Raw genomic sequence first — 22,697 nt, 5'->3', positions numbered from 1 at the left:
ATTGTTTAGATCAGCCTTGTCCTTCCCATCTATCTGTGCCTTCCCAGAATTAAGTAATTTCTGCGGAAACCAATTAATTGCAACTCGACTGCTGTAATGGGGTCTGCTCTACAATATGGCAATGTCTAATGGAGTTTTAATTTCCCCGTGGTGAGTCAACATTTGCTTAAAGATAGAAGGCTATCAGAGCAAACCACTACCCCAAGGCACATGCAGCTCCTTCCAAGTCCATAGGGCTGGAAAGGCATCTTGGGGCTGCTGCTGCTTTTGCTGTGGCTAAAATCCACAGGGAGTCATAGAAGAGCATCTCAGTTCCCACTGCAGGCTCGGGTGTCCTTTGGGTTTGTAGAACAAGGACATTTAGCCCTGTGGGGCTTTCAGATTACACCTTGTAACCTTGCAGGGATGCTGGGTGTAAAACGAACTTCATCGTGGTTTGAAGGTTATGAGGTCTTTTCTGAACATGTGGTCTTCCTGAAAAAAATACATGTTTAAGTGCGCTGGGAGCTTGCTATGACATTGCACCAGGGAGTCCCTGTCATGGAGCAGAGCCCATTGAGTTGGGGCTGCACAGAGCTTCTTCAACAGGGAAGCCACTGCACCAGTGCAAAGCGCAACACACGCGGGATGCAGGCAGACAACAGAGAGCCAGGAACAGAGAGAACAGGATTCATAATGAGCTTTTTTCCATCAGTTGGGCTGTTCAGAGCTTTTAGCACCACCAGGAGTTCCGCTGGGGATGCCTGAGGGAGGCAGAGCACCCAGCTCCCCTTGAAACTCAATGGGACCTGGCCCCTCCTCACCCAGACCATGGGCACCTCTGCCAACCTCAGCCCTCAGCCCTCGCTGCTGTTGGCTAATGACTGCTCTGCTTGGTGAATACTGACAAACTTTAAAGTCGCTCTGCCTTCCCCAATTTTCTGACAGCTTAAAAGATTTGAAGCAAAGCTACATTATGATGCAACCCATCTCAGCGGCGTCTGATTAACAAAAAGGAGGCCACAGCCACCTGACAGCAGCCGGTGGTTATTTTTCATTTCTAAAACAAATGGATGGGCTCAAACATTCATACATGTATTTATTTTTGTGTTTAAATGTCTCATTTCCAGTTCTGTTTTTCTTTTTTGGAGGGGGGATCATGCAGGGAAATAAAGTTTTGCAATTCTTCTTCCCATAATAAGTCTGTCCAAAAATGATGCAGCTCATTCCGTTGAAAGATGGTTTCATTTTCTACTCAAAATTGGTATGAAAAATTTGCCTTGCCAAATGAACATTGTATACTGAACTTGTCAAATCCTCTCTCCTGACACAAATAAAAGATAACATTGGGTGGCAGCATGTAAAACAACACTGACAAGACAGCTGGGATGGAAGCAAAGAAATATACAGGTTTTTTTTCTCCCTCTCCATAGAAGGGAAGGGGAGAGATCCAGGTAAGCGAATGCTGCTGTGTTACAACTAGAAATGCACGGTCTAAAGACTTAACAAGGCATTTCGGTGCGAGTTTTAAGATGAGTGTAAGTGATTCCATTTCTGATTAGTAAGATCGTGACAAAAGTTCTCCACTTTTTCAAGGCAACCGAGCAAGCTGCCAAGTGGCTGCTTGACAAAGGTGCTCGGTTCAAAGTTCACAGCTGCACTGTGCAGGCTGGGAGGGCAGCACTGCTGAAAATGATTCCTATTATGTTTAAATACGAACAAGGCAGTGATAGCACTTTCATTCCATCTGCAGTCGCATCATGGAAGTGATTTTTTTTTCCCATTAAAATAGCTGATTGAAGGCTGTTAGCTATTTATCGGCCCAAAATTACATTTTTCCTCTCCTAGGGGTTGCCTCTGCTAAAAATCACCACAACTGCCTAGTTAGTAACAAGAAAAGATGACTAAAACTGCAGTTTCGGATGAGGGGGGAAGGAATACAGGCATGAAACACAGATTGCACCTTCAATTCCCCAGCGGCATCACGCTTCTTTGTTCTGCTAAGAAAAATTAACCTCAATCTCGGCTCAAGGTCCCCCGATTGATTATCATAGTCATTTAAATACTGTAATCTCATTTTCAGCATCAGGGAAAGGGAGCGAAAAGAAGAAAAAGAGAAAGAGGTGGGGAAGAGGGGAGAGAAGGAGAAAACAGAATAAATTATCTGACAAAAGGAAAAAGGGCCTTTCTGCTTACGGAGCCTATTTCAGATCCTTCCACTTGATTGGAAAAGTTGATGAAGTTTAAATGAAGCAGAATTAGAGGCTCAGGCCACTGAGTATTGACAGGGGCCCATGGAAGAATGTGCAATTCAATAGGCCCGATTTCTGTGGAAAACAGGGGAAAGGCCTAAATGGTATAATCTTCAATCAAATCTAACATCGACACTGACAAGGCAGGGTAATGAGATAGGCCAGATCAGGCATGTTGGTTAAAGAAATTAATCCCTCTTGCTGCACCAAGAGTTCAGCTTTGATGCCTATTGTACGGACCCCTGTCCCAGCCTATCTAAATGCTAACTAACTGCGAGTGTGATCTGGGACTGTGCTTTTCATTGCTGGGGCTAATCTGATCCCAATTTGATCTCCCTGATGGCGGAGGCAGGGCTGGTGAGCAGCCCCATGCCATGCAGAGCAGAGGGGCAGAGCACAGTGCTGGCCGTGATGGGGGGTGTACAGAGAAACTTGCATTTCAGAATCTCTCAGCGCCTTAACGCGCCGTAATGCACTGCAATTATTGGAGTCACCGCTGCCTCCCCACCATCCCATTGGAGCCTCCTGGGAACCAGCAAAGGGAACGTGCAGCAGCCGTGAAGGTGATCTGAGGGGAGCAAGTGTAAAGGGACATTGGGAAGTTACAAAGCTGCTGCAAACAAAGGCGCTCGTCCACCTGGGCGGGCAACACGAACCTGCCATTAAAATGCTCTTCATTTTCAGCCCACTTTGCTCTTCATTCTGCTTGCTTTCTGATTTTTCAGCCTAGGAGTAACACTATGGCTTTTTTCACTGTGAGATTTTTAGGTATGAATCTGCACATTGATTTGCTTTAGAAATAAAAAATCAAACTAAAGCTATTTGCCCCAGGAGAGAAATTTCTCAAAGGCTGTTGTAAGAAATCTGGCAATAGGGTCCTGCTTTTGCTTGTCCATGTCCCTTCAAGTAAATGCAAGTTGAAAAGTCATGATGTAGTTTATTTTAAATGTAAATGGTTAACAAAGATAATAACCTCCGAAAATCATGTTATTTCTAATCTGCGCCATGTAAGCAGCCAAGCAAGAACAAAACAATTCCTGCAAGATGACAAAGGCTTCTCAAATTCAGTAATTAAGCATAAGAGCATCTCCAGGAATTTGCATGGAAAAGCAATCTGCCCTTGGGAAAGCGTGGCAAAAAACTTGTAAACCTGGAGCAGAAAATGTTGTTCCCAGTGACCCCTGTTTGCTCTGTATGCTGCATAAAAAGAGGAGAAATGATTTTAGCAAAGGTTTAGAACTGAAGAGCCTTCTGCCTTTCCTTTGGGTGCTCACCCAGTGCCCTACTGTTCAGAAGGGCCCTTACTGAGCCTCCTCCAGCTCCTCCTGAGTGCTTGGGACATTTGCTTGTGCCTTTTCCAAAACAGGAGGGCTATTTGTTGCTTATGGGTGAGGAGCTGAGGGTGCAGAGGAAATAAGGGCAGAGATCTTCCTGTGCTCCGACACATCCCCAGTGGATTGGCGGTGCTGCCTCCAGCCTGGTGGGTTCAGCATCTCCAGAAGACAGCTTGTAGATAAGGGCACGTTCTTAGGTTGGTGGTCGAAATGGCAGGACAGAATAAACTCTGAAAAGAACTGTGAGACATGTGCAGTTCTGAGCCCTGGGGATTATTACAAACCTTTCCCCTCTGTTTGACAGGGACTCAAATGTCCCTGACATTTTGCATGGTGTCCTGGATTTGAATTAGCCTGCAAATCATCTCCTGGCTTAGCATGGGTTGGGGCCAACACCATGAATGGGTGCTGGCCCTCTCCCAAAGTTTCTTAAACCTTCGAGACAATAAAGCCTGAGTTCCAGCTCCATCATAAAAATTTATAGCCTGACGCAGCTCTTGTTGCACTGTGAGTACGACAGCCTCATTTTATACGTGGACCCATTTGTGACCTTTTTTGTCATTTTATTTTTTCTTCTCATGTCTAACATTCTTTCTTCCTTAAGCTTAATCCCTGATTTTATATCGCCAACAACTCATGCAAGAGGCTGTGCAGGCGTTCTTTGCTCCAGCAGCGCTGCCGTTAGGGTCATAATGCAACAATTCGGTCTAATGGTTATTATTTTGCAGGCTGACTTCAATAATGCACTTTTAAATCAAAGGGCCTTTGAAGCTTTATTTCCATTGTATTAGACGGATAAACACAGAAGATTTTCACAAACATGAAAGGCATTCACCTTGTAATGTTTCGGGGCTTATTAGTCTCACCAATTTGCATTGTTTTGTTCACATAAAGGATCAAAATGCCCTTTTGCTTGTTTTTGCATCCCGCACGCCTATCTTTGTGCTGAGCAGCTACGGGTGCCCTGCATTGCTGCTGCCCCTCTGCCCGCTGACTCATTGCTGTCTGTCTGCAGCCTGAATCCTGCCTTCAGACACCCACCAGAAGAACCCACTATTTTCACCACTGCAGAATGTTTACTCACCTCTCGGAAATGCTGATTTATTTCAGTGTTGTCTGTGCAAAACGTGGGAGGGCGTTAAAGCTCGTAAGGAGTTTAATTTTTAGCGTACCAAATAATTCATTTAAAATCTTAAATGAGTTCATGCTGAGAAGAAAACCCTCAGAAGTCAGAGCATTGGCAAAACAAAGCTCGGAACCAAATCTAATGATTATTTGACTAACCAGCCCTTCATTAGCTTATTTCTCTAATGAATTATTGAGCTGTACTGCGTAGACATTTCAGAATACATTGTAAAAGCACAATGCTGGCCTTAGACTGTGGAAATATAATAGTAAGAGTGCTATAATAATAATAAGCACACAGAATGCTGCATAAACGCTAATTAATCCTCAGCGCCCCTGAGCAGCAAAGCACAGGATGCTCAGCACATGTAGCAATTTGAGGTAAATAGTATAATTAACAGCAAATAAAAGATGCTCTTATTCTGACCGCAGCTCACAGTCCTTGTGGCTGCTCTCCTCTGCAATGGACAAATTAGAACTGGTCCCCAACCAAGTTTGGAATAGGAGCATTGAGTACAAACAGCTGAGAGCAATATTAGGGAACGGTTCTTTAAATCAGCAAAGCTAACAGCTGAGGGAAGTTATCTAAGTGATGGTAGGAGCTGCCTTGTGAATGGCAGTGATGCTGTCAGCAGCATTTCCTACCTTTAGGCTCTCCTGGCTGCTCATAGCCCATGTGCTGCTGCTGTGAACCCCCAGACTAAGGGGTAGGAGTGTGCAATGGGGATAGAGCAGGACACCAGGGCCAGTGCTTTTTTGGCATACTTTAGAGAGAGGGAATGGTTTTGTTCTCTGTCAGTCCCACCCATTATACACACACTGTGTGGTTTCTAATAGACATGACAGCTCTGAGCATTCAGGAATGGGTGTTATTTTTAGAAAAGCCTTCATTTTATTAGATTCTTTTCCAGCGTAGGTGAGCAATCCTTGCACAAAGGTGGATGTGGATGAAGAAAAGAGTGTTGTATCCTGGCTGTGCCTCCTGGAAGGGCTGGGTGAGATAGAAGCACCTGGCTCCCTCCTATGCCCACAAGGGGAGAGCTGGAGGAGCTGTGTGGACAGGGAGAGGAGGTCTTAAGAGCAAATTGGAGGCGAAAGGCTCAAAAGCTGAGCACAATGTACAGGCAAGTCAAAGTCCCATTACTGCTACAATCTGGGTCTATTAATAAAAGCCTGAAATCCAGAATTCTGGGCAGCCTGTCCTTTCAACAACTACTGCTGCAAGAGATGTTTTCGATGTGGGCAGTTTGTACCTTGAAGTCAGCATCCTTTTCCACACCATATCCCAGTCCGTGCCTACTGACGTGTTGATGGTCAGACTTAATGATCCTAGTGATCCAGCCTTAATGGTTCTATGATTCTGTGTTTGTCTCTTGTGTAAGAAGAGCTTTTTTTCTTCCACGGTGTGACACAATTTGATAAAATGCTGCTGTTCATTTTCACAGCTCTCCTTTCTATGAATGTCTCCAGAAATCAAGATGAGTTTGCGATAATTCTCAGCAGTTCAAAAGTCACTTATGGTGAGATTCAACAGGTGTTAAAGGAAAGGGTGAAATCTGGTGAGTTGTTTCTGCCTTTACCGCCTTGAGGTTGAAGAGCAAAGCTCAGAGAAATGACTTTTAAATATTCTGGCATTTAAAAAGAGCTTGGCAAAAGTCATCATGTAAGTAACAAGATTTTAAAGCAAATATTGTAGATGCTAATAGTTCTGAAAAATTCTATTTGTTACATCTGGTTCTCTTGCAGCCCAGGTGATGGGGATCAAGACTTCCAGCAGCCTTTCCTCTGGGTACCAGATGTCCTGAGCCTCTTCAGCCCCCTTCTATCCCTCCTTGAAATTGTACTTCTGAAACAGCTTTTCTTTTTGATATTGCAAGACTCAGTTTGGGCTCAGAAGTTGTTTCACAGGGAGCTGTTCCCAGCCCCCACCTTCTTCATGTCCCCCAACTGTATTTCAGCTGGTAGGAGCATGCTTTGAAGTATGAGTTTTACAGCTGTGATTCCTCATTTACCTTCATGCAGCAGGTGTATGTGCTGCTACAGGCTGGTGAGGCAAGGACTTTGGTAGCTCTCTGTTGAGGATGATTATGGTGTGCTGAGGGTTAAGAGTGGGGAAGTAGTTTCCTGCCTAGAGCTGGATTATTTTTGTACCACAGAGTAGTTTGCAGAAAGTCTTTACTGAGCAAAGTGCTTTGCTAAGGTTTTTACTGGTGAAAACAAAGCAAGCAAAAAATGCTTTGCTCAGATTTCTACTGATGAAATGCTTTCCTTGGTTTTATATTGCAAGAAAACATGTTGATTAATAATATTAATTCTGTGATTAATTAAAACCTACCATATATTCTACCATAGAGAATAATAGTTTCAGGGTCTGAGTGCTGGTCAGAGTAAGGCTGGGGAGCAAACGTCCCATCCATCGCTCCTAGGCCTTACGATGTGTATTTGCTGCCCAGTGCACCTTAATGCCAGCTGTACATTCTACAGTGCCCTCCCATGGCTGCCAGAAGCACCTGTCCAAGTGACAGTCGTCTCAAAGCCTTTGTCCCATTCTTCACATCTTTGGCTGTCAGGTGTAAGCACTGCCCAACCCCTTCAGCACTGGCTCCAAAGCACTGCACCTCCACGGCTCCCCTGGAGGGAGAAGAGACCCAGGACTGCAGCTGGAAGCTTGAAGAGGGGATGTGGCAGAGGGCTGGTGCAGTGGGTGTGTGACCATCAGTGCCATCCCATCAGCATGGGACACACTGCACACTTTGGCATTGGATGGGGTGTGATGTGATGTGGGATTGTACTGAGAAGGTGGGAAGCAGAGTTTGCTGTGAGGTTAAATTACTGCTGATTCTGCATGTGAAAGCATCCCTGTTGTTAGTTCACTTACATTATGATAGAGGATTGCATCAGGTGGCTGCAGGTCTCTTTACATCCCTATGGGGTAGATTAGGAAGCCTTGCAGAGAAACACTAAGAAAAGTTGTCCAGAATGCTAAAACACAAACATTTATCACTACTTTTACCCAAAACTTTACCAAATCTTATTTCACCTGACCAGATAGCAGCAATAAACCTTAATAAAATACCGTATGGTTAATAAACACTCAGAAATTCCACTGCTGAGATACTCTACAGCAGCTGTACAGTCAGAGTGGGCTGCAGGGCCGTTTCTGCTTCGTGTACCATCTAAATGTGTATGTTTTTATACCACAAAGCAGAATTAGCACTGAGGAGGGATAGGGAAGATGGTATTGCTCCAGGACACCCCATAGCAGCCACAGCCGAGCGGGGCCGCAGTGCCACCCAGGGGGAGATGGCAGCACTTCAGCCGCTGTATTTCGGTGTAACGGGATGGGGTTGATCGGGATCTCACCTTGAGGATCCTGGGGTTGCGCAGCATACTGTCCCGGACCACCCCCAACCGCTCGTTATCGCTGCCAGCTTCAACCTCCGCCAGGCTCAGAGGATACCGAGGGGGTCCCGACATTCTGAGACCGCTCCGGGGGGGCGACAGGTGAAAGAAATGGGTTAAAAAAGGGTAAAAAAAAAAAAAAAGAGACAAGATACCGCCCCGCTGATCCGCGGGGCGCTCGGGGCGGGCCGGCCTTGAAGGGGGGGGGGGGGCAGAACGGCGTGGCTCCGTCTCCTAGTAACCAGCACGCCGTGGGTGCGCTGATGTGATGGTTCCGGGTAGGAACGCTTCCGCCGGAACGGGAAGAGCGGGGTGGGTAGTGAAGCGGGGCGGACACGTGAGTGGCGGTGCTGGGCGGCGTGGGGTCGAGCCCGGCTTGGGGGTAACGGCGTGGGATGGAGGGGATGGGATGCGGGTTGGGCTGTGGGTTGGGGCTGTTTGCTTGTCGCTGTTTGCTTGTCGTTTTTTCCTGTTATAAGGTTCTAACTGTCGGGTTTTGGTATGGAGCTGCCGGTACCGGCACGGCTGCTCACAGAACTAAAGCGTGGCTAAGAGCTTCTGAGTATAAAACTTAATGCTTCAGTGCTGTAGTGTTGTTAGACTGTGGGTGCTGAGCATAGCAGCGTTATTCCAAGTCAACTTAATGCTAACGAAGTGTGTGTTGTTCCAGGAGGCTGGGATGCACTGTGTCCATGCATTCACCCTGCAAAGTTTGCTCTGCTGCCAAGCACGTGGTTGCTCTGTTTCCTCCTCACCCAGTGCTGAGTGGTTCTACAGCAGCTCTATAGGCTTTATCTCCTGTATGGGAGTATAGTATGCACGTAGTATTGAGTGCTTGAGTCAGATTGAAGGCAAGGAAAAAAAAGCATGATGGAAAAAGCAAACGGTGCTGCTTTACCCGTTTGGGATTCTCACAAAAAGAAAAAGAAAAAATACAAACGATCCGACGTGGACCATGAGGATGGAAGCATTCAGGATACAGAGCTCAGCTGTGCTTCCCCGCAGCTCTCTGAAGATCATGCTGCGTGGAGCAGTGACGTCCCTAAAAAGAAGAAGAAGAAGAAGAAAAACAAGGGAGAGGAGCAGCAGCCTCTGGTAGATCATTCTATTGCAGAACTGAAACATGAAGATGGTAGTGAAACTGTGATGGATGCTTCCCAAAAGAGAAAGAAAAAAAAGAAGCGGAAGCTCAGTGAGAGTCTGGATAGTCACAGTGATGACGTAGGCTCTGTCCCCGTAGATCAGAACTGTGTTGATAGTTGTCAGGAGAACGATGCTGATAATGTGTGTTTTAAAAAGTCTGCGAAGAAGAGAAGAAAACAAACGTTGGCAGAAGAGGATGGGGTAAGCGAGTCGCCTGCTTCAGAAACACACAGTAAAACTGGCAGTGAAAGGCTCAAAAAGAAGAAGAGAAAAGCAAGCAGTAGCCAGGATACACAGGAGGACACCGATGTATCCTTTGATCAGTCATTTCCAACACATCCACACCAAAAGAAGCGAGGGGAGGATACGGAGTCACCATCCACCACGCGTAAGGGTGGTGTGGCAGCATCACAGTGTGGAGGCAGTGCCTGTGGTGCTTCTGCTGTCACTGAGGATCCTAAGGATGCACCCACTGATTTCCCCAGTCCTGAAGAAGCTAAGAAGTCCAGATGGGCTGCAAAGGTTGTAAAAAGCAGGGCTTACATCACGGAAGACAGCTCTTCAGATTCTGACGCAATGTAAGTTTAGATGTATTTTTCCCCTACTCCACTTAAATTGGTTTATTTTGCAGTATTTGAGTCCCAGATCTTTCTTCAGCCTCTATTGCATCTTTAGAAACAGCTTTAAAACCTGAATGTTATATTAAGATAGTAGAATCCTGCTTTTAGACCTTAGGTATTTTGTGAATATACAGTGAAAGTTTGTAAGAATATGTTACTGTTTGCACTAATGTAGAATAAAGGCAACAATAATAAAAGTATTTTTTGATAGTAAGAGCATTCATAACAAACAAATGTTCTGCGTTGCCACTGATATCAAAAGCCACTATTACTTATGTGTGTCTATGTGTAAGAGTTCTCTGAGGGGCTGATTTCAGAAACTGAATACTGTAAACATTGAAATGTCATAACAAATTACATCTGTATGAACAGGCTTCTGCTGGGATGGAGTGTATGAGTGTCTGAAATAGTCCTTATTCTTTAATTAATTAATGTGTTTGTACTTTTAATTGTAGAGATTCGAATGGTCTCTGTTTTGGAGCTCTACTGTCGGTGGGTTGGTTTGTTTGTTTGTTTTAATGCTTCTTATTTTTTTAATCAGGACACCAAAAAACACAACATCAAATGAAAAGGAGGACCAGAATAATTCGTTTACTGAAACCATGGAGGAGCTCAGTCCGGAGGATGAAGAGTTCCTGCAGTCGTTGACAGTCTTGGATTTAGATACTGCAAAACAAGAATTGGAGGAGTTTATTCCTCATGTGGGTCAATTGTCCGACCATTCAATCAGAAAAATGGCTGGAAGAGACCTATTGAGATTTAAACAGTTTAAAAAACAAGGTGAGACCTCAGAAGAATGCAGCAGTGAAGAAGTGTGGAGCCGTGCTGACCTTTTGACAGAGGGGAAATAGCTTTCTTTTGTGTCCTCTCACAAGCAGCATGCTCTTGTTGCAGTATATTTGATTCTAGTGAGCATGTTTTTTGTTGCTCTGTTTTGTAGCATCTCCTACTTTGTCAGCAAATTCCAGTTCAGTGTATGCTTAAATTACCCGCTCCCACCTCCGGTTTTCTTTCTCTTCCACGTGCCATTTTACTTTCTGTATTTGTTGATCTTCTGTTATGTTTGCTAAACCATCTTTGTTATCTTGAAGTATGACGTACTTAAGGCTATTTTATTTATTTATTTTTAATAAAAGTTTCTTTCTATTTTAGGTATCCCTATCAAGTTTGGCAGATTTTCCCAGAAGGAAAATAATCAAATCAGGAAAAATGTTGAAGAATTCTTATCAATTACTGGGATAGACAGTGCAGAAAAGCTTTTGTTTACCTCGAGGTATCCAGAAGAGAAAGAAGCTATCAGTCGCCTAAAAATAAAGCATCTTTTTTGTGAAAAGCTTGGTAAGCATCAAAGCTCTGTCTCATATATTTCAGTGTTACATTCCACAAACTGGTGATATCTCTTTTCTTTTTAGAAAGTTATTATTGAAAAGCACTAAAGTTAATAGATTTGGCAAAAAAAAAGGAACACGTTGCTGAGGTAATTGCACAGTGTACTGTTCTTATTATTTGTTCTAGGACAGGAAGACGTTAAGAATGAACTTTTTATCATGATTAGCAGCATGTGCAAACCTGCATTTGGGTTTTGTGGCTTAAGGTACATTATTCACTAGACTGTAACTAAGTTTAGTCATTTATCAATGGGAGGGAATTATTTGATCCTGTCTGAAGTGTTCAACATCCGGTGATGCCATAGGCAGGAAGAAATGAAGTCATTAACCAGGGTAGTTAGTATTCCAAAATGTGGGGAAAGCAAATAAGATTCCAACTAATGAGATTCTGTTTGCAAGAGGCACCATCTCTTCTTTATTCCTCACTTTAGTTGTTGGACTTCTCATGGCTAGGAAACTTTCCTGCTTTCTATAGCAAATATATTCATTTTGTTATGTCCCTGGTGAAGCTGCTCAGAGCCTTTTCTCAGTGGCTCACCATGCAGTGCTCTGTATCATTAGCACAGGCAAGACAAAGTAAATGATAACCTTTGGATTGGATACTTTGGTTCTTCTTGAAGATTTCACGAACTAGATCTGTGTTGTCACACTGGCATGGTGTTGACTTCTCATCTGAGACACCACTTCTGCTCTGGGAACATTTGGGAGGAAGTAACATTGGTGTTATGCCAACTGCTGTTAGCAGTCTTGGCCACAGTTGTTAGGTGTTCCTCGGTGTGTTTATCTCTGTGGATCTTTCTCCACTTCAAGGATCTTTCCTTCAGCCAGGATCTTCACTTTCTTTTTTCTGAATGCCTCCATTCTCTGATTTTCAGAGTCGAAATAGTCAGCATGCAAAAGTGCTTGGCCTCCTGATGGGTGGCTGCCTCGTGCCTTTTTATTAGGAGGACAATTCAATAAGCTACTTGCATATGATCCACATGTTATGAAAATGTACACCCAGTCCATCCAAACTGGAAGCTTTGGAGCAGTAGATTTAGCTTTAGAATAGTAGATTTGTGCTTCAGAGTTCAAAAGTTCAGTTTTGGATATTCACCTACATACCCACGGAACTATGTACCAGCTGTCAGTATGTGTAATCTTACTATGGCTGTAACTATTACATCTTAGAAACCCTTCAGGAGATTCTATCCACACTATTTCCTGTGCAGTTTCTGAAGCACTGTAGAGTACTGTCACTTGAATGGAGAGATTCTGTGATTAAAAGCAGAGTCATAAAAATACTTCTTTTTTTAAAGCTGCCTCACCAGTGTAAAAAATGTTTCTTAAAATGGAATCATTTACCTTCCAGCTGAGGGCATACCACGAGCCTGGAGACTTATATATTACCGAGCGAGGAAGATATTTGACCCAAATAATTACAAAGGGAGGTAAGCCAGTAATTTGAAAGAGTTTAAAAGAAGGTTGATAGCATTCTCTGATGTTTATATGTTTGTTAAATGTGGATATAATTAAAATCATCCCAAATTTCTGCTGGTTACTGTAACTTAATGGGCAATTCATTTTTCTAACTAGTGCTATAAATCCCTCCAGTATAAAGCGTGACTTGAAACTGTAGTAAGTATCTCACTTATGATGTTGGAAGGGTTTGAATTTGCACGTGAAACTGTGTCCATTTCTTCTATTAGGTATACTAAAGAAGAAAAAGAAAAATTGAAGAAGTATTATGCTCTTCATGGCAATGACTGGAAGAAGATTGCTGAGATGATGTCCCGTTCCAATCTCTCCGTTGCCAGGAAATACTCTGAAATCAAGTCATGTATGTAGTTTTTAAGAACAATAATTCATTCTGTGTATTTTAGTTTAAAAGGCTTTAGCAGTCTCAAATCTGAGTGAAAAGGAAAACAAAGGGTGGGATGGGAGGATGAGGAGGTGGAACAAATGCAGTTTTCTTAAATGGAGTTGACCCTTCTGATGTCTGAATGCTATCGTGGGGAGGATGCGAGGAATTCCTCAGCAGGGTCTTCAGATATAGGAGATAGGAGCTGGTGCTGTTCTTTAAGTTGAAGTCTCATTAGGCTGAATTTTCCTCTCACATCTGGTATGCAGAAGTGTTTCTGGGAAGCAGGTAAAAAAATTGATCCTTTAAATAAAAATATGGCAAAGTGAAGCATTTTTTCCTAATAATGTATGATAAATTATGTCCTAACAATGAATATTTTTCAATTTCAGCGATTAATTATGGCCGTTGGTCAAAGGAGGAGACCCAGAAGTTGATGCGTGCGGTGGAGGAAGTGATTGTAAGAAGAATGGAACCGGAAAATGCAAATTCTCTTTCATCGTCAAAAAAATCACATAGAAGTCTCCAGATTGACCGTGAGAAACTCCTCCAGAAATTACCATGGACTGAGATTGAAACTAAAGTGGGCACTAGGTATTGGAGACAATGTAAGCAGAAATGGTAAGGCTTTATACTAGATTGAGAGAGCGAAGTCTGTTCTTGGGATTATTTAACCCCATTGTGCAAAAGTTTGTAATATGATGTTTGGTAGGATAGGCAATAGGTTTGGAGACTACAAAGAGAGACACTTAAACAACTCCTTGCCAGTTGTGCTAAGTTTTATCATTGCTGTGGTCTCAAGGCCTGATTGCTGCTGCTTTGTTGCTGTTTCAGTGGCATCTTGAAGTCGCTTCCTTTAGATGCCCAAAATGTCATGAAATAATAGGAACCTTTTTTATGTGTTTTAAAGGACTTCGATTTTAACCAACAAGATTACCAAAGGGCAGCAGTTATACAAGGGGACCAAAGGATTACAAGCCAGCATCAACCTTATTAAAAGGTATAGTTGAGAGTTACTGGTATGTTTTATGGATCTCTTACTGTTGAGAGTGGTGGTATAAAAGCATGATGGTTGCGAGCTGTGTGCCTCTGGTTTCATACCACTCTCTGGACAAAAAGTCCTTTAACTTCTGACTGGGGGAGCTGTGAACCTTACTGAATTATTTATTGAATTCTGCCTACAAACTGCTTCTGTTTTGTTCCTAGGTTGTATGAAATGAAAGTGGAAGATGCTAATGAAATAAACTGGGAAAAACTCAGTGATATTATTGGGTAAAAACTCTTTTCTTTTCTTACAGATACAAAAGATAGTTGAAGCAGACTGTCCTAAATTCCTCAAAGGAATCAACATTCTGCAACCACAAAAAAATACTATCTAATTTGATAATGTGCAATTATATATCCTTGCATAGCAGTGCACAATCAATCATGTCTAGCAGCTTTGAAACTTAATTTTACCCACTTCAGGAAATCCTGTTATTCTGCTCCTTGTGTTTTTTTGTTTACTAAAACCATATCACATAGTGCTGAAGTTTTGATAAAGGACGTTTCCAAATGCACCTCAGCAAATAGCAAAAGGGGCAATTATTGGAATGTGTGATAGAGTAGAAGTCTTCTTCCAAACAAAGAAAAAATTGAACATAAAATTACTGATGCTGTAATGTGATTCTCTTGATGTTTTCCAGTTTTTTCAGCTTTGTTATTTCTATTTACTAACTAGGTGATGAATATGTGTAATGATATGCTTTAGGTGCTTACATTAAGGGGAATTGATACCTTGAAAACTTGTCTGTATTAGGATTTGCAGACTGTGCTTTCTACCTGAAGCAAAGTTAAGTGTTTGACCAGTGTCATTCTCAGGAACTGGTAACTCAAGTAGAGTCAGTTGTGATCCATTGCACTATTGTGTCTTTCAACTCTTGTCTTTTCAGAGACGTTCCTGGAAGCTACGTTCAAGCAAGATTTTACAAGCTAAAAGTCTCCTATGTTCCTTTTTGGCGATCAAAGACTTTTTCTGGTTAGTTTCCCAGCTGCTTTTATATACTCCTTAAACTTTTTGTTCCAATCTAAGAGGTTACACCTTCTATTTCACTGCATGCTTCTTTAGGTTTTCTCTCTTAAGCCATTTATCTAATACCACAGGCTTAGTGGTGTTATTACTTATTTTGCTAAATGTTTTGTTTCTTTTCCTTTTTAGTGCATTGTAAGAGTTTCCTTTTATTTGCATCTTTACACAGTGCTCATCAATCCCTTCTATTTAGTACCTCAACTATAAGAAGTTTTGACCATGCTTTTTTGGTTTATGTTTTAATATACATGTATGTCTGATCTATGCTGCAGTCATTATAGTTAGCATGCAATAGTAAGATATTTGCATTTAACACTGACAAAACAAATTCTGCCTGTGAGATCCTTTCTCCTTAAGGGATCCAGCTCTGAACAGATTCTGTTAAGACTCCTTTTTCTTTTTTCAAAGAAATCATTGATCATCTTTTTGAAAAGACGCTGCCAGAATTTGAACAAAAGTTGGAAAAGAGGAAAGGGAAACAGGAGAACTCTAGTGACTCGACAGGCAATCCAAAGAAACAGGTTTTCCAACTCAGTGAAGTTTTCAACTCCAGTGAAGACAGCGACGACTGACTGCCTTAAAAACAATTTAACTGAGTATTTAACTGCCAAAGGGATCTGCTGGAAAGGGGGTGCAGATCAACAACTGCGGGTACATGGGCTATAAAATAATGGAAAAGCAAGAATATAAGCACATCTGCTTTTATGGAAGATACAGCTTTTTTGTGCCACCTTTGGTTACCATAATTTAGCTTTGTTTTAAAAGTCCTTTTCTAATTGCTACCAAATTTCTTTCTGAAAGTTTCAAAAACAGATAATTTTTTTCTACTGCTTTATTTTGTGGAATTTGAAATTTTACTCTGACCTTAACTCTAAAATATAAACATATCTTCAGGCATGTGTGATGATGGAAGCAGCACATCTGTGTGATATCATGCTTTTTGTTGAAGATTTAACCTATTTTAGAGGAAAGGGATTTTTCTCCATTGTGGTCATAAATTGTACCATCATTTTATGTAAATCAGAAGGTAGCATTAAAATGTTTTTGTTAATATCCGGAATATGGAGAGAAAACAGACTGTGTGTATGTATATACATATATATATATATATATATATGCACATAAATATTTTTCTATTGCACCAAGGCGAGTTTTTACATTTTGATATGAAAGAAGGATATAGTGGAGGTTGCACCTCGTATTTGTATGATCTTTTAATAATTTGCCTAAAAGTTATTTGTAAACCGACTCAGTGAATGTAATAGAATTTTACTGTTAGTATAAAGTATTTGTATGGTCTGTTTATATTTCATAAATGCTGTGTTAGAAGCATACAATAATTGGTTCTGACATAATGCTTCGTGTTGCTCATTTTAAGTGAGAATTTCCTTCTTTAATAATTGTCAATGAAAAGTTTTAAAGGCTTTTGAATAAAGGCCTTGTGTGAGTGTTTTCTTGGCTGTTGTGTAGCAAAGGATGTTACATGGGAACTCTCCATGTTAAGTGTGGTCTGGCTTTAGTCCTTCTGAAAACAATGAGATTCTATGGGACAGACAGGATGCTGCATGAGATCAACTGCCTCTATAAGGGCAAGTTTTCAGTCCAGCTTGCCTGGCAGCTTTGGAGGTTAAAAGTTGAAGTATTTGAATTTTAAATATAAGCTGTCTGTACTTATTCATCCTACTTTTTTTCCTGAATGAACATGGTCTAAATCTATTTGTGTGGGGTAGAGCACAACAGATTGGTTGCAGATATTGCAGGGTAGATCTCACAGCAATAAGCTCACACCTCCACAACAGGATTGATTTTATACCTGTTTAAAGGCAAAATTCTAAAGGAAGAGTTTTGCTGATAGATTCCTCAACGGAGAAACAGCATTTAAGAAGTCATTCAGTGAACTTGGGGCCATCACTATTATGGCTGCTTTGAGAAAGGTACAGATCTGACCTCCTACAGCAAAAATAAAAGGGGGAAACTTGTCATTCTCATGCATGCTTTGGGAATGGGGAAGGAAAACAGTTCCTTACCCCTATCTCTTTCGGTAATCTGTTATTGACCCTTCCATCTGTTGGAGGAGGACAAAGCTTCTAAAATCATATCCCATTCTGTGAGTCTTGAGAGGATAAAGCAAGGATCTTTTGCCTTTGTACTTTGTTTGTAAAGGTGGAAGAGGGTGAAGCAATTGGTTCGTGTGGGTATTTGAGTGTTACTAAAAACAGCAACTCTGTGTAGAGGTTTAAAAAATAAACAATAACCAAGAACTTCCCAGACCCAGCAGAAGAATAACACTGACAGAGCTCTACCTTTGGCTGTTATAAGCAGCAGGACAGATCCTTTGAGTCTAAAAGCACCGTCAGTCCTTAGAAACAAAGGAGATTCACACAGACAGCGTCACTTCAAGTGTTTTCCTGCAGCAGTGATGGTGTGAATGGTACAGAATGAAATCTTGGCTGTTATCACAGGCAGAACCCACTGGTTTACAGCTGTGTGCAGCAGAGCCTTGAAGCTGCAGTGTAGACCACGGGTAGCAGGAAGGCCAAGCAGGGCCTCAGCTTTTCCATCTTCCTCTCCTGTCGGTCTGACCCAGCACTGTGGGCAGGCAGAAGCAGGGTTCTACCCACACATCCTCATTCGGTTACATAGAGCTCTGGCCTATAGATTTCTTCACCCCAAGGCCCATCAGCTGGGTGTTCACATCAAAACCCGCTACAGCTGAGGTGGTTACGTTGCACCACAGGCCTCTAGGGCGAGTTTTATCACAGGTGTTTACAGTCTCAGCCTGCTGCTCACAGGTTTTATTACTTTAGCTCTTAAATAATTCACAGTCGGTGACTCGGTCACCACTTGCATTCATAGCCCTACTCGTAGGGTTACTCCGTTCCCACCTGTTTGCGGTCGCTGCCCCTTTAAGGCCTCTAGGTTGCCCGGCCCAGGCGGGGCCTAGTTCCGCCAACAGGCCGGAAGCGCGGGGCCGCGCTGTGAGGCGGGGCGGATGGGGTCGGGCGGCGCGGCCATCTGAGGTAAGATGAGCTCAGCTCAGGGGGGGCTTTTCGGCCTCGAGATGCTGACTTTTCACTTCGCTTTCAAAGGGACCGTGCTCCGAAATATGCTCTTCTTTCTCTTTCTTTTAGGTATGATGTTTCTATGGAGGTAGCGCTGGCCTTTTTGGCACCTGGGGTGGGTGATGGTTGAGGCAGGAAGGCCTTAATCCATGTTGAGGCCTGGGGTCCCATTGGGGCGGGTGTGGAGCCGTTACGGTGTGTGTGGAACGTGGGGCTGCGGGTTGGGGCTTCTTATTGCTCAGGGTGTTCGTCTCTGTGTGTCTCTGTGTGTCTCTGTGTGTCTCTGTGTGTCTCTGTGTGTCTCTGTGTGTCTCTGTGTGTCTCTGTGTGTCTCTGTGTGTGTTATTTCACACCTCCATCACAACAAAGTGAGCGGATATCGTCCTGCCTGCCTTTGAATGATGAGAAGTAACGATAAGTAGCAACTCGGGGAGGGGCTGTTTAGTGTGGAGACAAAATCTGTTAACCCAGAAACGAAAGCAGTTCTTGCTTTGCAGCGGACTGACCTCGTTTCTGACTTGCTTATTTGTTTTCTTCAAGATCTCTGAAGTACAGTCGAGCCCCGGCTGCCGGCAGATGGGATGTGCTGTACAACGCTGGAGGGCAGCTGTGGCTGCAGGTCTTAAACCCCGGTCCTGAGCACAGGGCAGCCCCTTGGCCTCCCCACCATGTGACCCAGCGCTCCTGCACCAAATCGCTTCCTTTTCCAAAGGTGAGTTTCGCTGCTGGTGCTTTGTTTTCCTTTCAGTCACCTCATACATTACATAATAGGAAATGTATGGTTCTGTTCTAAGTTTTGCTTTTGCATTCGTTGTTATGCTAATTAATAGCGGTTGCCAGTATTCCTTTTATGCAGCCATTCCAAGTGTTCATGCTTTTCTAGAACTACTGAGAACAGAGGTGGCTGTGTAGCTTCTGTGGGAATGGAATGTCATTTCTACATTAGAACTAACGTGATAAGTATTTTATTTCATGGTCTCTGCTGTTGTCTAGCATCCTTTATCAGTACTAATAGTTCTTCTCAGGTCCTTCTTATTTCATCAGGGGTCTCAGTCTTCATCATTTGTCCTTTAGATGAACTTTCTGCATTGACGCACGCTCAGTAGATAGGTAAATTAATTTACAGTCACAGATATTAGGCAGATGGAGTTTGCAGCTCTTGTCTGTATGTCCAGCCATTTGTGGAATACCTCTGAGCCTTGAGTTAAAGGCAAATTAGTCATCCCACTCTTAAACAGTGTGATAATGCCTTTATAAATCAAAAACCCTTGATAAGGACATTAGTAGGCTCATTATGTTGGAAGACTACTAATTTTTGGTGCTGGACAGACAAGACCTGAGTGATAGAAAATTTAAGGAGGAGAAGTTAAATAATTAGCAATATACATGTGTATTGTGATAGGTAGATTGTGCTTTTGCATTCAAAGTGTATTTTCTGTATGTAGTGTAGGCTCTTACTACACTTATATCACAGTTTCACAAGGGGGTTATAAGTTGTTTTCCCCAAAGGAAGTTGCTGAACGGAGTAAAGTTGAGATTGGGGCATTCTGGCTTAGGTAGAATTGAGACAGGTGTAAGATGAGGTAAATATGCAGGGTGGAGAGCACAGGACAGAACAAATGTGCTAACTTTTGGCCACACTGCCCTCCATTTGCCATAGAAAAGTACAAAACATACCTAAAAACAAGAGGTTGGTAACAGACCTTAGAGGGAGATGTATTATAGCAACGGTGCCAGGAGGCTTGTGAGTCTGAGATGTTCAACCAGTGAGCACCAGGAGAGCTGTTACCTGCGTCAGGTTTAGGGCATATAACAGAATGAATTTGCTGACTGGTGTGAAATTTCTTGCTTGGCTGCTATCACAAAGATCTTTGCATATCTAGAAATCTTCAATTCTGAGCATTTCTCACAGTAGCTAGCAAAAATTAATGTTTATTCAGTATCCATATGTTTAGTTGAGCATCAGGAAGATTGTGAACCTGAAGTACTCAGCCAATGAGGAACCAGGGGAGAAAGAGATCAGCGTTGGGTAACAGGGCATAAAAGATGTAACGCTGCTTTCTGCAGCTCTCCTGCTTGCAGGATGCCCGCCACTGCAATTGCCAATAAAATCTGTGTTTATCAGAGATAGCCAAATAATTTGTCGGGATGGCATTTCCAACAGTTTGAAGGCTATATCATATGACTTTTTTGTAGTGCTGTGCCTGTGTTTTTAATGTTTGCATGAAGCGGACAGTTTTCTGTAATTTTTATGTAATGTTTTTCATGTGTTCTGTTTCTTTATTTAATTGCTTGTGCCTATGTTATCTAAAACAAACCAAGAGCAGACTGTTATGGCTGGAAGGAAATATTTGACCACTCTCAGTCTTAAGACTTCTGTTGATCTCCTTTTCTTTCTTTCTAAAGAATGAACGTATGTCGATGGTGTACACCGAGTGGTCTTGATGCCACTGAATACCTGAAGAGCTATGCTTCTAAACAGTTGTCCCCAGAAGATTTTGAAGGTTCCAACGATGATCTCTGTTGCTGCTTTGAGTGCGTGCTTGAATACCACAAAGCAAGGGAGAAACTGCCAAGCTTGCATCAGGTACGAACTTTCACATAGCAAGGAGAACTTCAAACTGAAGGAAAACTTCAGTGGCTTGTCCTCAGTATACAGGGGGCAGGAGTTGTGTTACAGTGACTTTATAGAAGATGGCATATTGAATTTTAACTGTGTGTTTTACATTTTGCTCCGTGCAACCAAATGTAAAAAGACGACCTGTTTGTTTTCATATATTCAAATTAGTGATAACTAAAGTCTCTGATTTAGAAATTATAGCTTGAAGCAAATCAGGATGCCAAGCAAATTAACTGCTCTGCTTTTAAAGTATTGGCTGCTGTTCAGTTTTGAGTTCTTCCTCTTTTTGTTTTGCTTTCATTTATCATTCACTGTTTCCTACAACGTTTGAGTTTCGGAGCTTTGATTTTGCATGCATGTACAAGATAGGAATTAAAAGGAAAGAAAATAAAAGGCTTGGAGCTACTGGGGATCAAATAGTCATAATTGTAGGAACTCAGGGGGGACTTTGTAGGAGATTGGTTAAAATTCCAAAAAGGGGACGTGGTTGAGTAAAACCCACCTGTGTTCCAGTTCAGAAATCACAAAGTAAACTATTCACAAAGCAGTGTAGTCCCGAGACTGTGGGCCTCCTCCTCCGTATAGTTTCATGCTAAGGCTGGGCTAAAATCTAACCATCAGATATAATAGAAGAAAAGAAGTTAATGGATATCTTCTGAAGAGTTTATTGACAACAGAGTGAACAGGATGTTGAAAAGGCGGTCTGCCATGAAATAATGTGATGAAGATCTGAGAGGTTTACGACCTTTGACTCATGCAAAAAGAGACTGCAAAGGAATGGACCCTGGGAAAGATCTTGGTGACCTCAATCTCTGATCCCACCTAGTATATATGATGATGATTATTTTTGCAAATCAAGAGCCTAAAGTACCTATCTGAACCTCTGTCAGTGCTTAACATCATGAAATTGATTTAAAAACAATGAAAGGTGTTTTGAAGTTGTTACTTTAAGATTGTTGTTGGCTTCCCATTGTATATTTTGAAAAGCTTATTTCCGTGTGTGGTGTCTGTATTTATGCAAAGTGAATATTTGTAGCTGATTAATCATAGTTCTTCTTTATATAGAGAGATTTCTCGGAAGTCCACAAGAAAGCATACCTCTAGAGGGCAGTCCCACTTGTATAAAGGCTGGAATTAAGCAGGGTGACTGAACCACTGAATGTGCCTTTGTATGGCTTGGTTGTGGGATATAACCTTGATTTCTAATTGGAGCAGTTAATTTAGATGGCTGATATAAGGAAAGAATCCTAGGTAAATATTGACTAAGTCAGTCGTTCTGCATTGTTAACGTTTTCTTACTTTTCCACTATTATGTCACAAAATACATGAGAAAATAAGACTTTTAAAGTCAGTGTTTCTGCTTTTTATGTATGTCTTTTTTCTGGTATAATTGACTTCTTTATTCTGTGCTTTACCTATGGCCTGAACTAATTTTTTGAACAGTGTGAGTTATGAAGATTCTTGAAGTTTGAATGCCACTGTTTTGTTTTGTCTGTTTGCTTTTTAATCATTTTTTAATCATATCTCTGGCATGAGAGCTGAATTCCACTACAAAATTTTGTTACATACTATGCCAAGAAAGAAGCTTTGCAAAATGAAACTGCAAGTTTTGAGAATCTGGTCAGAGTTTCTGCTTGTAGTAATATTCTCAATACTTCCTTTGCAAAAGCAATACATAAATATATATAATTTGATTTTGTCAATCTCCCAAACTGAATAGGATTTATTGGAAATGGAAGCCTCCCGTCTCATAGCCCACATTGAAAAATCCATTAGAGAAGAAGCTGGAGAAGATGATGAGTTGTTTATTGTGGATGAGAATGGAGAGACACAACTGCCCGTTCATGTTGGCCCAGATTTTGAT

General features: G+C 42.1%; 2 protein-coding genes across 3 annotated transcripts in view; one reads left to right on the top strand and one right to left on the bottom strand.

The window, feature by feature from the left end:
• Nucleotides 1-8,316, bottom strand: part of CFAP77 (cilia and flagella associated protein 77) — a 50,109-nt gene extending 41,793 nt beyond the window's left edge. Inside the window, exon 1 of the mRNA XM_015879152.2 lies at nucleotides 8,054-8,316. Coding sequence (XP_015734638.1) covers nucleotides 8,054-8,167 — 114 coding nt within the window. The 5' untranslated portion in view covers nucleotides 8,168-8,316. The remainder of the gene's footprint in view (nucleotides 1-8,053) is intronic.
• A 73-nt stretch (nucleotides 8,317-8,389) lies between these two features.
• TTF1 (transcription termination factor 1) lies at nucleotides 8,390-16,609 on the top strand. Of its 2 annotated transcripts, none has more exons than XM_015879148.1 (11): nucleotides 8,390-8,429; nucleotides 8,763-9,813; nucleotides 10,397-10,635; nucleotides 11,008-11,193; nucleotides 12,595-12,673; nucleotides 12,932-13,062; nucleotides 13,476-13,704; nucleotides 13,994-14,083; nucleotides 14,290-14,355; nucleotides 15,015-15,100; nucleotides 15,560-16,609. In XM_015879148.1, the coding sequence occupies exons 2-11, from the start codon at nucleotides 8,960-8,962 to the stop codon at nucleotides 15,721-15,723; spliced, it is 2,124 nt and encodes a 707-aa protein (XP_015734634.1). In that variant the 5' UTR covers nucleotides 8,390-8,429; nucleotides 8,763-8,959; the 3' UTR covers nucleotides 15,724-16,609. The 2 variants fall into 2 exon arrangements, with proteins under 2 accessions (XP_015734634.1, XP_015734633.1); XM_015879147.1 differs by having other exon boundaries at nucleotides 8,406-8,474.
• The last annotated feature ends 6,088 nt before the right edge of the window (nucleotides 16,610-22,697 follow it).

This window comes from Coturnix japonica, chromosome 17, assembly GCF_001577835.2.
Source record: "Coturnix japonica isolate 7356 chromosome 17, Coturnix japonica 2.1, whole genome shotgun sequence".
Lineage (NCBI taxonomy): Eukaryota > Metazoa > Chordata > Aves > Galliformes > Phasianidae > Coturnix > Coturnix japonica.
This window is presented reverse-complemented; position numbering and strand designations above follow the sequence as displayed.

Excerpts from the sequence above, each read along its gene's own strand:
- TTF1 (XM_015879148.1), top strand. The coding sequence starts at position 8,960 with ATGATGGAAAAAGCAAACGGTGCTGCTTTACCCGTTTGGGATTCTCAC. Across the intron at positions 10,636-11,007 it reads TAAACAGTTTAAAAAACAAG|GTATCCCTATCAAGTTTGGC; the intron begins GTGAGACCTCAG and ends TTTCTATTTTAG. Across the intron at positions 13,063-13,475 it reads ATACTCTGAAATCAAGTCAT|CGATTAATTATGGCCGTTGG; the intron begins GTATGTAGTTTT and ends TTTCAATTTCAG.